This window comes from Parasteatoda tepidariorum, chromosome 12 (assembly GCF_982258835.1).
Source record: "Parasteatoda tepidariorum strain Cologne lab strain chromosome 12, Ptep-v5.0, whole genome shotgun sequence".
In the NCBI taxonomy this organism is placed as follows: domain Eukaryota; kingdom Metazoa; phylum Arthropoda; class Arachnida; order Araneae; family Theridiidae; genus Parasteatoda; species Parasteatoda tepidariorum.
This window is the reverse complement of record NC_141766.1, coordinates 37,191,900-37,206,815: the sequence shown is the minus strand read 5'-3', so window position 1 is coordinate 37,206,815 and position 14,916 is coordinate 37,191,900. Positions and strand designations below refer to the sequence as shown.

Below are 14,916 nucleotides of genomic sequence, written 5' to 3'. Positions count from 1 at the left end.
CAATTTGTTTTTTGTTCATAATTCAAATAAGATGCCTTCTCATTTTTTCTTCTAATAATAACCGTAAAACGATCTAGACATATCTATAACTATCCATAGATATGTGTGTTTTATTTCAGATATTGATTATTCATGTGCTAACTATGTACCAACAAAACTATTAATAAATGAAATTTTTAAAATGGAATTGATTTTGCAGTAGGTTACTAAAGATCCTAAAATAGTTCAATGTGTATCAACTAACTACTGCTTTACACAAGCACAAAACAAAAGTTTAAAGATTTCTGATCAAATTTATTAAAATTGCACAACTCAGGGTAAAAGTTGTGATTTTAAATAAGCTTCCTTGAAAATATTGTAAATTTAAATGTTTATCTATAATAACATATTAAGGCAGGCAGAATTATTTGCTATTGGAATGCATAGATATATGATTGTACATCTATCAGTTTTGTATGCAACCTGTTTTGGTGAGATAGGTTGCGTGAATTTTATCCAGCATTTTATAAGATAGGTTGTGTGAATTTTTTCCAGCATGAGAGTTTAGACTTCAAAGATTTCTGATCAAATTTATTAAAATTGTGCAACTCACAGTAAAAGTCCTGATTTTAAATAAAGTTCCTGGGAAATATTGTTCATTTAAATTTTATCTATAATAACATGTTAAGGCATCCTGAATTATTCGCTATTGTAATGCATAGATGTTGTGATAGTAACATTTATCAGATTTGTATGCAACCAGTTTTGGGGAGATAGGTTGCGTGAATTTTATCCAGCATTTTAAATAGATCAATCGTCAAAGATAAAAAAAGGAGAAGTGCCAAATTTAAACTTTAATAACAAAATCAAAAGCATCCAGGATTATAATCAAAGATATAGAACATAAAAAAAAGTGCAAAGCAAAACAAAGGAAAAAGAACAAACTTTTGCTATGGTATATATACATTTCACCAACTTTGAATTCAGTTCATTTTGTTGTACTTCTTTCCTGGCATAGAAGTTTTCAGGTCAATAACTAATTTACTTGAACATAGTATGTTGGTAACACCACAGAAACTCCCCCTCCAAATACCGGAGGTATGGAACTAAGAAATTCTAAATTCAACACGTCTGCCACTTCTGGTAAACAAATGAAGTTGAGATTCAGCTATTGAAGAATTCAAAGGAATGGATGTTTCCAAAAAGGCAAGCTTGAGATTATTTATACTAATTGTCGCTATAAGGAATCAAATTTTTAAAATGAAATTTTTTCCTTGATGTGAGAGTACCTGGAAAGTTCCGTCGTATGGAGCGGTTAATGGGGGTTTAAACTAATCTTTTGGAATGAAAACATGAATGGATGCACAAAACAAGCTTGGCGGGAGTGATCCGAAGCAAGAACGAGTGTAAGCTTTTCCATTGTCTCTTGCAAGTGTTTAATAAAAGTAGGCTCTTCTATGGGTTTTGTGGAAGGACTGAAAAAGTGCCCCGGTTAGCATGAACCCGTGCCATTAACCATTTCAGAACAGGAACCTTTCAAGTCTTCTTTGAATACTGATCTGAATCCATATCAGAAGGTTGCGTGTTCAAATCATATATCTGGATCACCATTTATCTTTGGTAAGATAGGTTGTGTTTTTTTCAGCATTTTAAATAGATCAATCATCAAAGATGAAAGTAGAGAAGTGCGAAATTTGAATTTCAATAACATTTTAACAGCAAAATCAAAAGCATCCAAAATCATAAGCAAAGTCGTAGAACATAAGAAAAAGTGCAAATCAAAGCGTAAGAGAGGGGGAACAAACTTTTACAATGGTATATATACATTTCATCGACTTTGAATTCAGTTCAGTTCATTATACTTCAGGCCTGTCATAGAAGTTTACCGGTTTTCCAGCTCTCTAATTTTGGTACTTGAACCTAGTATGTTGATTACACCACAAGCTTATTATAATAGCTCTCTTGTTTCCTGTTTTTAAATTTCAACCGCCACTTGAATATTCTTTAATTGCAATAGATTGAATTATAAACAAACTGGCTATTGAATTTTTAATATTTCTGTTTATAATATTATAAATTTCTTGTATGGGAGTATTAAACAACTTTTTTTAGAAGAATGTTAAGAAATTTTACCTTGAAAGCAGGCAATATTGTCTTAAGCTATTACTATTTAAGTTAACAAATTAATTCTATAATATTTCTGACACTTTACTTCTAACTCATGTTCTAAGTACCCTAGTTATTAAAGAATTTAGCCTTAGGATCTTACCAGTTTGAATCACACATATTTAAGAAAAAAAACATGTTTTTCAATTTTCAAACCAAGAGATTTATTTTGTTACATTTCTCGGTTATTCCTAAGTGTTAATTTAATTTATTTTTCTTTTGAGAATAGGGGTAACAGATAGCAAACCTTATCTCTTTCTGAATTTGCCAAATCTACAATTCTGCCTGGAGAAACATCTGCGTTGTTTACTGTATACAAAATCCTTCCTAGAACTGTACAAAGTAGCAAGGATCAGGGCGGTAAGTTATATTTTTCATGTTTCTTTTTAGTTAATTATATGTAAATTAAATGTGTCCGTTGAAAAATTTTATGACAAATTTTAATTGGAGATGTTAATACGAAATGCAAAAACTAATTGGAAGAAAGCAATTAGTATTAACAATTGAACTGTTTCCTTTAACTCTAATACTGCTGACAACAAGAAAAGCTTACAAGTTAGACAGCTTTAACTTTTACATAATACAATAATGAAAGCTTTGAATGACTAGAATCAAACAAAACTTTTTTCTGAAAGATAGTATGTTATATATAACTTATATACAGAGTTCTATATATGTATATAGATCTCTGCATCATTTTTAACCTAAGCTAAAGAATAGTTAAATAGTTCATGAAGGAGTTTAAATTTCTTTACTGGTTTAATACAATAAAATTCTTAGAAATTAATGTAATGCATATATATGTTTTGTTATAAATGTTTTATAACTTTTTATTCCATCTATATTATTTTTAATCCATCCAAGTATTAAAATGAGAGTGGAAATTAAAATTATGATATATATTTGTCGAACAATATTTTGCTTGAATTTTATTCAACTATTTCAAATAAGTTATAAACTCTTCTTTTATTGTGTAGAAAAATAAACGTAAATTATATCCCAGAAAACATTCACGAAAACAATAAGATATATTACCTCATTGCATCAGCACCCTTCGAAAAAGGTGAATATTAACAACCAACAACCTAAATATCATCATTTCAACTGACTGGGATAAGATAAAACACAAATGTGCCAGTTGAACCGAGTTGTAGGCATTACATCATCAGCATCAATGATGTGACGTCTTCCACCATAGTTATAAGAATGACATCTCGGGAGAACGAAAAACCTCTGAGGGTAAAAAATAAAAGTGTAAAAAGGATACTCCATTTCCACAACATGATTATAAAAAGAAATATTAAAAACTCTGCTGATAAAAATTGTGTGTCCATTAAATTTATGGGATCTTCTTCTTTGTTAGCACAACAGCCCCTTGCAGGTCTTGGCTGCCTCAACAGTTGACAAACACCAGCGCTTTCTATCCATGGCAACTCCCTTCCAATTTCTATTCTTTAAAGTTTTTAGGTCATTTTTGATGTCGTTGAGCCCTCTAGTAGGGGGTCCTCCTCTGGGACATGATCCCTCAGGGTTCTTAAAGGTAACGATTTCCATGGGACTATTTTTAGGGCTTCTCCTTAGATGGCCCAGCCATCTCAGCCTATTACTGCAGATTATTTGTGCAATTTGAGGCTGCTTATAGAGTCGGCAAAGTTTGAAGTTATATCTTGTTCGCCAGCTACCTCTTTCTTGAATTGCGCCAAAGATGGCTCTGAGAATCTTTCTTTCAAAGGTGTCCAGTGACTGCTGTATATCTGAAATTAGGGTCCAAGTTTTGTTTTCATAAAGCAGTACAGGAAGTATGAGTGACTTATAGACTTTTAGCTTTGTTTTTCCACTGAGAAGGCTCGATCTCAATTGCCTCCTCTGTCCAGAGAAACACTTCTTAGCCATTTTATCTCTATCATTGACTATATCATTGATTTCTGCTCTAAGTATGTTTTGATCATTAACAACAGTGTCAAGGTATTTGAATTCGCTAACCCTCACAGAGGTAGAATCATTAATACGTAAAGGCACACTGTAGTTTACAGTTGAGGACGAAAATTCCATAAATTTCATCTTATCTTAATTAATAGAAAGGCCCATATTTGTGGCAGCAGCTTCAAAAGCTCGAAAAGCCTCTTTGATGTCCCTTTCTGACCTTACAATCAATGTCATCAGCGTAGGCCAAAACTTGAGGAGACCTATTCCAGAGAGTGGCACTTCAGTCCAATCCACTATCGGGATGCCCTAACAAAATCCCTTCAATGCTATGAGGAAGAAAAAGGTGAAAATTAATTCAAACTTCGAATTATCAATAGTAATTTCAAAATAATCATTTTTTTCATCTATTTATATGCTGGTTTTATTTTATTTATTGAATAAATATAGTAAATAACTGGAAAAATTAGGTGTTAAGTCATGTTTATTATATCCATATCTAATTTATTATTGTTCACTTTTGAAATTGAACAAAAAATTATATTTTAAATAAGTTCAGCAAATTTTTTTACGCTTAATAAGTTTTTTAATTTTTTACTACTAAAACTATGTTTTCATTTTAAACCAAAATGTGTTAAGTTTTAAACAAAATGTGTTAAGTTTCATTAAGAACTTGTAGTCTTCTCATTTGCCATCTTAGTAATTTACAACTTCTTGTCAATATTGGTAGATAGGGTATTCTTTGCTATAATTGCTTTAAATCAGGCCCAAGTCATTATGTTATTATCACTAGTGAGTAGACTTGTTGCATTCAAGCATCACCATAACCTTCTAAACACCATATTCTTTTTATTCCTTTGTTAGTCCTAATTCTTTATATGATTTCCCATTCTAAATTGCCCACTTTGTTTTCTACCTAAGATGCATTTGTCTTTATTTCATGAATTAATCATAAAAAATTAACATGGATTAAATAGTTTAATTATTGTTAACTAATAAAATACTTTTTATCTATGTATTATGCTTTTATAACCCTTTTTCCTTAGGAAATAATGTAAATTTCTTTTGTAATGTTAATTCATGCAGTTCTGTATCTTGTTAGGCAAGAAAACAGAAGCTATTAGACGAAAAAAGAAAATCATTGAAGAAAGCTGTCAGGTCCAAAGCAAGACTTAAGAAAACTTCTAAAAACTTGCTTGGTGGAAATAAATCACTCAAAGTAAATTTTAGCATGTTGATTTTTATTTCTAAACTGCTGACCGTACGAAGGAATAAACTTTACATAAAATTAATTTGTTAAAAATTTTTCTAATTGTTAGAATCGAGACTAACTAAAGGCCTGGTTACTTAGGACAGGTCGGCATTAAAAAACTTCGGCTTAAAGCGAGCGCTAACCACTGATTGGTCAATTCGTGAATTCGACAGCATACATCATCGAATGCTCAGCTTGACTGATGACTGACGTCCGAATCAACTGCAGTTGGATTACAACGTAGCGTTAACGACAGAAACAATGGCAGACAACATCCAACAGAGGATTGGAATCATCCAAGATTTTGATTTTAACATTAAACATAGCTTCCTCTTCTTCATTTAGCTGAGCTATAATGTGTTTTTTTTTTTTTTTGCTCAAAGTCTTTTTTTTTCTCTAAACCACTGGTCGACAATTACTTAATCAACACAATTTCAAAATAAATATTTGTTTGCGTTATTAACGCATGCGCAATGCGAGATAATGTCTGCGTTGAACCGACTGCTCACGCTGAGCTAACAAAACAGTATTTTGTTGGCGTCATCAGTACGTCAACTTCCCGCTGACGCCCAGAGAAGAGTTAAGAAACCAGGCCTTAAGGCTTTAAATGCTATTATTATTTTAAATTGTTATTAATAAATATTATTTTGTTAGAAAAGATTTATTTGATAATATGATAATAGTTCAAAACCTTTATTTAACATATGTATGAAAAGGGGATTGACAAAAACCACCTGGATTTATGACATTATTCTAAAGTAAGCATGTCAAAAAAATTATTACTGCAATGTGTCAGTTGTAATTTTAAAATAATTTTTAAGGATTTATGGAAATTTTTTAAAAAATATCAATCATAATAATTAAAATCGAAAATTAATTGATAGGTTCACATAAACTTAGAGTAAATCAATTGGATTGAAGCGGATTGCTGTCTTTGAAAGTAATTCTTCGAATGTCTGATTCAAAAAGTGTGTATTGTAATATTGTTTTATATATTATCAGAAACTGTAAAGTTATGTGGAAATTTTTTCCAAAAACAGCTGCAAGCACAAATGTCGAACAGCATGAATATGTGATATATAATCATTCAACACATCATAAACAAATTACTAGCAATGCGTTGTATGAAATTCACATGTTCTAATAATATTCTATTAAATATTGACTTTTGACTTTTAAAATTGACTTTTTAAAAACACTGTAAAGATGTATTGTGATAACTGTCAAAACAACACAATGAAAGATGCATCACAGATTTTCAAAGTTATACTATAGTTTAATTTCCTGGCTTTTCTAAATCTATTTGTTGTTAAATTTATGAAACTTAGAAATTTTCCTTTTTTTTAAATGTTGCTAATATATATCCAAATTTACAAGCAAATATATTTTATTCTCTAATAGTTATAATCTTCCAGAGCTTAAAATCCATGTTATAAGATTAAATATAGTTTTTATTAGGTTTAGCTTTATCTAGAATAAAACGAGAAAAAATATTCATTTTATTTTAAATTGTTAAATTAATTTTGTCTTAAATGTCCAGAAAACATCGTACTAACTAAATGTTTCAGTCCAAACAATAATCAGTTCTGACCAACTTTACTATATATTTCATAAATATACTGTTGGTTTAGCATTAACACTCAATGCTCTAAAGTAAAACCACTAACAGAAAACTTTTCGTGAGACCTGTAAAGTAACTTTCACCAGCACATTAAATCATTAAAGATTGTATTTATTAATTGAATAAATTTGTCGTGAAAATATCTGCCACCATATGTGTCTTGTTCTATAATAACTACCTTACTATTTATAAAATCCTATTAAGAGAGAAAACAAAAAAGGTCACTTTGGGGATACCAAATTTGTAACTAAGGGTGGAAAAAAAAATTTCAAAATCGGTCATCAGTAGGTCAACAATAGTAAAGACAATAAAAATCATTGAAACCAACTTGATAGTCATGTAAAAGTTTTCTTTAATTATCCTACACTGAAGCTTGATTTTTCTACCATAAGTCAAAGTTTATATAGTAGGCATGTAGGAGAATCAAACAAACCAAAATGATGTAGATGTTTGTGTAAAACTCATATCTGATTTTAAGATAAAAAATTAGTCACTGTTCACAGACAAGGCTTCATTAACAAGTAAGCCCAAATTTTATGTTTCATTAATTCCTAGTAAAACATTTTAGAGAGAAAGTTTGCTAATCATAAACTTAATGAATTCTAACAGTTAAATAAACACATTCATGTATAAAGTTATTTTTGTTGTATTTAACATAACAGATAATGACTTCATTCTTTCTCTTAAGAAAAAAAGCTTGCTAAGCATGGGTGGCAAGAAAGGAATGAAGCAGCACAACACTTCATCAGGAGTTCCTCATGGCAGTCCTCCCTTGGTAAGACTTTTTCCTCAGGGATAGTTTTTCATTCCAAATTTTTAATCAACCTAAAAATTTTCCTAAAGCTGAATGTTCGTGAGATTGGACATATTCTACTTCTCTAGATAAAGATATCTACGCGACATTCTCTTCCTTTTCTAATTTTATAACGAACCAAAAATACAACAACTAATTCTTCACTGTAGATGTCACTGAATTCTTTTATAGCTTGATTTAATTTGAAACATTTTTAATGTGCACCTGCTCTTGCATTTTTAATGATTTCTACAACAGAAACATCAATGTTTACATAGATCCTATTTGATAAAATGTTAGGCTCCGCAATAGCAGGAAAGACAAACATTTTTCGTTCAGTATCCATGAAAAATGGTTAGTTACAAGAAAAATTTGGTCAAGATGACAATCATCTTTTAAGAAACGTCTTTAAAAAATGGAAAGATGCAAAAAATGTTCTCTACCAATAACTGAAATATGAAATCTCTGCAGCAATTCTCTGGTTAGACTCAAAACAATTTGAGTCTAACCAGTGAATTGGTCAAAATTTTAAACATTCTATAATGAGTTAAATATTTAATTTTAAGGCACATAATTTTTAATCGACACAGTGTATTTAAGAATTTATTGTAAAAAAAAGATATTAAAAAAAAATAGTTTTGTCAGATCTTAATTTAATTATTAAATATATGACGGTAAACTTGGTTGTTCGTATTCCAAGAACATTTTTTACTTTTTCTCATCCCTAGACTGTCGAAATAGTGATACCCAAAATATTTCTTAACATGTTTTGTTTTTACTCACTCATTATTTAAATTGATATGATTTTTTTAACCACAAGACAAGTTTATATAGTAGGCATATAGGAGAATCAAACAAACCAAAACAATGTAGATGTTTGTTTTTAACTCATATCTGATTTTAAGATTAAAATTAGTCACTGTACACAGAAAAAGCTGCATTAACAAGTAAGCCCACATTTTATGTTTTATTAATTCCTTGTAAAACATTTTAGAAAAAAAAGTTTGCTACTCATAAACTTGATGAATTCTAAAAAATAACTAAGCAAATTTATGTATAAAATTACTTTTATTGTATTTAACATAGCATATAATGACTTCATTCTTTCTCTTAAGAAAAAAAGCTTGCTAAGCATGAGTGGCAAGAAAGGAATGAAGCAGCACAACATTTCATCAAGAATTCATCAAGGCAGTCCTCCCTTGGTAAGATTTTTTCCTGCAGGGATAGTTTTTCCTTCCAAATTTTTAATCAACCCAAAAATTTTCCCAAAGCTGAATGTTCGTGAGAGCGGACATATTCTGCCTCGCTGGATAAAGATTACTATGCTACATTCTCCTCCTTTTCTAATTTTATCACAAACTCAAAATACAACATCTAATTCTCCATTGTAGATGTTACAGAATTCTTTTATAGCTGGACTTAATTTGAAGCATTTTTAATGTACACCTGCTCTTGCAATTTTAATGATCTTTACTACAGAAGCATCAATGTTTACGTGGATCCTATTTGATAAAGTGATAGGCTCCACAATAGTAGCAAAGACAAAATTTTTTTGCTTCAGTATCCATGAAAAAATAGTTAGTTGCAAGAAAAATTTGGTCAAGATGACAATTAGCTTTAAAGAAGCGTCTTGGAAAAAATGGAAAGATGTAAAAAAGGTTCTTTGAAAGAATAAAATGTCCTTTTGGAAATGCTTATAAAGTGTTACTAATTTTGCTTATTAACTTGCTTTGCCAAATTTATAAGAAATTTTAAACATTCTCTAATGAGCTAAATATTTAATTTTAAAACACCTAATTTTTAGTCGACATAGTTTATTTAAGAATTTATTGTAAAAAAAATAGTTTTATTAGATCTTAATTTTATTATTAAGTATATGACAGGAAACTTGTTTGTTCTGTTTCCAAAAATATTTTTGTATTTTTTCCCAACCCTTGACTGTCGAAATAGGTTAAAGCGTCATTTTAACTAGTGTTACTCAAAAAATTTCTTAGCATGTTTTGTTTTGACTCATTCATTATGTAAATTTGTTACATGATTTTTCTACCATAGGTCAAGTTAATATAATAGGCATGTAGGAGAATCAAACCAAAAGAATGTAGATGTTAGTGTATAACTCATCTGATTTTAACCCGGGAGAACTCGCACTACTTACCGTCACACGAGAGCGCGCGATGAACTTCGCAGGCCCGGAGCGGATTTTCGCTTAAGAAAACGGTAAAATCAATTTGCTGAGCATAAAAGATTTGTGTTTTCAACTTAGAATTATATATGGGAAAAGAAGAAATAAAATATTTTTTATAACAGCAAGTTTAAAAAAGTTTAATGATATATTTATATATTTACAATAAAAGTTTGAAAAACTTTTTTTAAGCTATACATGCAATTAATATTAAATTTTGAACAATTAAAAAATTATAAAGTATTTTTCCAATTAAATAATGTTTATTACATTTACTATAATTGAAACAAAACTTACATTTCACTGGCATATTCTGCAAATAACACTGCTATGCTCTCCGCATACATTTTTTGAACATTTGGCACAGGAAATTTGAGATTTTCTGTTAATTTTGCTGGGGCAGATATGACACCTTTTTCTTGAACATTTTTATTTTTTTGCCGGTGGTGTTTCATAATTTTCATTGCGGCCGCTATCTATTTTTTCACGTAATTTTCGCAGAAGCGTCGGCTGCAAACTTCTTTTTTCTACATGCTCCTTCAGAAGCTCTAATGCCAGATCTTTCAAAAATAAACTCCTTTTTTTTGTATTGGAGTAGTGGTGATTTCGCAGATAATAGTAAAATTCGCGCATTTGTGGCTGCAGAATACTGAAAAATACTGTCATCGGTCATCTGTTACTAATTCTTGCAGTGGAATAAGTAGCTGACATTTCATCAACTACATCTACAGCTCCCTTTGTCAGATTGTAAAAAGTTATTATTTCTGGCTTCTGCAGTTGAAACATCAATTGCACCATCATTGTGCATGGTAGACAAAAGTACCACACATTTATTTTTTTTCGGTACGTAGGATACCAAAGCCGCATTCTTCTGGAATCCAAATAAAGAGGAATACACTTCTCGTTTCTTCCCAGAAATGAATTCTTCTGGTAGTTCTCTTTTTTTTCTGACAGTTCCTACAAATGTAATTTTCTTTTGAAGGAGATCTTTCTTAATGCATAACTAGTATACCAATTGTCAACTGTGAGATTACTTCCAGAGTTGTAAATCTGTTCCACTAACCTCTTGACAATTTTATCGGGCATATTTTCTACTTTATATAGACCTTCTGGTTGAGCTCCTGCATAAATTTCAAGATTCCAAGTATAAAATGTCCTAGAATCAACTAAAGCAAATATTTTAATTCCATACTTGGCAGGTTTACATGGAATATACTGACGAAAGGAACATTTACCTCTAGAGGGTTCTAACTTTTCATCTATAGTGACAAATTCCCCAAGACTGTATTGGCAGTTTGCGACAAATTTTTCAAAAATAGATCGTATGGGAGCCAATTTATCCAGTTCTCTTCTAGAAGGACGATCAGTAATATCATCGAATCTTATGCATCTCATTAGGAATAAAATGTGATTATATGACATAGTCTGACAAAAAATTTCAAGCCCTGTGCCATCGGTATTCCAAATATCACGGACATTTACATGTGAGGATTTGTTAATTCCCGCTAAATAAAGAAGGCCAATAAACGCTCTTATTTCCTTCATATTTGTCTCACAAGCATCTCTTTTTTTTTGGAAATTGCCTGCAATTGATTTTATATAAATGTTTGTGCATTCCACAATACTCTTTGTTATTGTTTCGTCGATAAGCAACTTCCATGATTCGATAGAGCAGGATACATTTCTTGCATCACCAACGTTTCCGGGCAATTTTGTTATGATATTGTGAGCTGGAGTTCTCACGTTTTGTCTTAGTTCATTTTTATTCCATTTAGTTACTTTATCTTTGCCAATATAGTACCCAACGGATTCTATAATATCAAAATCACTAGATGAATTTAAATCTTCTTCTGAACTTGACTGATGATCACTATATTGTTGTGTGTCAACACTTTCTTCATCATCCTCATTAATAGATTCCTCATCAGTTGAAACTTCAGCTAATAAGGTTTCCAAATGCTTCATTTCTTCTTTATAGGTTAAAGAGCGATGCATTTTACAGCCTCTTCCTTCACATTCACAATCTAAAATGAGAATCGTGAGCGCTCGCACCGGGCCTCAGAAGCCCGAATCGGAATTTTCTCAGAAAAGGGGGGTCGTACATTCCTGAAATTCCTGTGGTCAGTATGTAGGTGACCTTCAACGCAGCTACCGTGAATCTGGTCCATTTTCATTGAAGGGGTATTTTTCTGCAGCATAGTTTTGTAATGACCGAGAGACCCGGCGCGACTCTTCCCAGGTTTAGAATAAAATAAGTCACTGTGCAGAGAAAAGGCTTCATTAACAAGTAAGCCCAAATTTTATGTTATATTAATTCCTTGTAAAACATTTTAGAAAGGAGGTTTGCTACTCATAAACTTAATCAATTCTAACGAATAAATAAACCATTTGATGTATTATGTTATTTTTGTTGTGTTTAACATAACAGATAATGACTTTATTCTTTCTCTTAAGAAAAAACGCTTGCTAAGCATGGGTGGCAAGAAAGGAATGAAGCAGCACAACGCTTCATCAGGAGTTCATCAAGACAGTGCTCCCTTGGTAAGATTTTTTTTCTGCAGGGATAGTTTTTCCTTCCAAATTTTTAATCAACCCAAACATTTTCCTAAAGCTGAATGTTTGTGCGATCGGACATATTCTGCTTCTTTGGATAAAGATTACTATGCCACATTCTGCTCCTTTTCTAATTTTATCAAAAATACAACATCTAATTCTCCACTGTAGATGTTACAGAATTCTTTTATAGCTTGACTTAATTTGAAACATTTTTAATGTACACCTGCTCTTGCATTTTTAATGATTTCTATAACAGAAGCATCAATGTTTACATGGATCCTATTTGATAAATTGTTAGGCTCCACAATAGTAGCAAAGACAAAGCATTTTTAGTTCAGTATCCATTAAAAAATAGTCAGTTGCAAGAAATATTTGGTCAACATGACGTTTAACTTTAAAGAAACATCTTTATAAAATGGAAAGATGTAAAATATTTTCTCTACTAATAGCTGGTATATGAAATCTCTGGTTCACTGGTTAGACTCAAAATGATTTGAGTTTTTAAGAATGTGTATTTTTTTTCTTAAACTCATCCATTCCACTAATCCAAAAGCTTTTCAGAGAATTTTAAGGCATTTTTTTTTCTCTAATTATTTTTCAAACCCAGCTTACTTTTGAGGGTATTTTAAGGGTACGAAAAGTCCCACCTGTAATAAATCTAAGAGTTTTGTTTTGAACAATTTCTAATTTTTCTTTATTGTATTGAATGCTGCAAGTGGAAGCTCGGCTTTTGATCATACATTCTATAATGAGCTATATACTGCGACCTCTCACTTATGCACCACCTCTTTTATGCATCTTTTTCATTGATACAATGAATTTTTTAGGTCCCAGTACATTAGATAGGAAAATAATGATAAACATCCTTTGTTTGTGAGTCGCTCTAAAAATAAATTTTTCAATTATGCGCCAAAATTTTAGGCTAACATTTTAATTTTTTAATCCTTTAAATATTTTTTCATTTAAAAAGAAAAAAAAATTTAATTAAAAATGAAGCAAATAAACAATCCTTGTTGCAGATAAAAGAAATATATGTTGTTAGTTCCTATTGAATTTGCTTCCCCCTGTGACCTTTTCATTTTTGCTGTTTCTGGAAAGACATTCTTTCTAGAATTTTGAATAGGGTGTCTTATCTGTTACACCAACAACAATGAAAGCCCATTCATCTTTTAGAAAAAGACCATTTCTCTTGTCCAGAGTTTTAGTCCGGTTAGTTTTACTCCCATGCTGTTTTCTAGAAAAAGACACCTAGAATACGAAAGATGAAAGAGACTGTGATCACTTACTTGAAGTCAGATGGACATTATGAGTAAATAAAAGGAGGTGATCTGTTTAGTGACAGAAGTACTTGAACACAACTTATTGTGCAACATATTATGATGTCAAGTAATTTTCTTAGAAATTTATCATGTGATGTTTCACCCCCTCCCATAAAACTCAAATTTTTTTGTGAAGAACTGTTCATTTATATCTAACTAAAACTTGAGAACGTGGTGGATGATACTGATGAGATGATAAAGTTGCTCCAAATCACACAACAGTATTGAAAGCTTTAGACGCTATTCCTGACTATTTACAATTTAATTTTGCTTCTGAAACTCCCCCTTATCCCATTTATATGAACTGGAAAAAACTGTTTTTGAATAACATCGGCAAAAACAAATACAAACATGTATTAAGATTATTTTGTAAGAAAATAAATTGTCTTAAGGTATGTTAAATTTTTTCTTTGTATAATTATAGTAAATACCAAAACAGTATAAATATTAACATTTAATCTTAAGAAACATATTTATTCATATTGTCACTGCAATTTACATTGCGTTTTAGAATTTTGAAGTTTTTCACTTATGCGCCTCTTTCACTTATGCGTTTTTTTCTCTTGGCCCCTTACACTGGTGCATAAGTGAGAGTTCACTGTATTTAATTTTTAAGCACCTAATTTTTAGTCAACACAGTTTATTTAAGAATTTCTTGTAAGAAAAATAATTTTAAAAAAAATAGTTGTGTTAGATCTTAATTCAATTATTAAATTTATGACAGGAAGCTAGCCCTAGACTGTCAAAATAGTTTTAAGCTAGTGTAACCCAAAATATTTCTTAACACCTTTTGTTTTTACTCATTCATTATTTAACTTTTCTGAATTGATACGTGAAAACAATTTTTTGTTAAAAAAGAAAAAAAAACATAGACAATAAAACCAACAATCTTTAAAATCAGTAAAAAATGTTGAAATGCATACATTTTTAGAAGTGTTATGAGATATTATAGGGTTTCCATGGTTCATAAAAACTGCTTAATCTTTATTTTGGAAAATAAGGAACCTTAAAAGTACTTAATTTTTGTCATCATATCTATACATGAAACCTATATTTATTGGGTTTTTGATGAAAACGCTATGTTTTTTCAAAAATGCTTTAAATTTTTATTCCCCAGTACTAAAT

At 30.6% G+C, this 14,916-nt stretch overlaps 1 protein-coding gene across 21 annotated transcripts in view; it reads left to right on the top strand.

The window, feature by feature from the left end:
* LOC107437513 (uncharacterized) overlaps nucleotides 1-14,916 on the top strand; it is a 171,602-nt gene that overhangs the window by 113,540 nt on the left and 43,146 nt on the right. For all 21 annotated transcript variants that reach the window (XR_015430729.1, XM_087155689.1, XM_087155690.1 and 18 more), the window contains 5 exons: nucleotides 2,375-2,505; nucleotides 5,171-5,287; nucleotides 7,630-7,716; nucleotides 8,850-8,936; nucleotides 12,371-12,457. Coding sequence is in view for 20 of the 21 variants with exons in the window: in XM_087155689.1 (XP_087011815.1) it covers nucleotides 2,375-2,505; nucleotides 5,171-5,287; nucleotides 7,630-7,716; nucleotides 8,850-8,936; nucleotides 12,371-12,457 (509 nt within the window). In the remaining variant the exon portion in view is untranslated. The remainder of the gene's footprint in view (nucleotides 1-2,374; nucleotides 2,506-5,170; nucleotides 5,288-7,629; nucleotides 7,717-8,849; nucleotides 8,937-12,370; nucleotides 12,458-14,916) is intronic.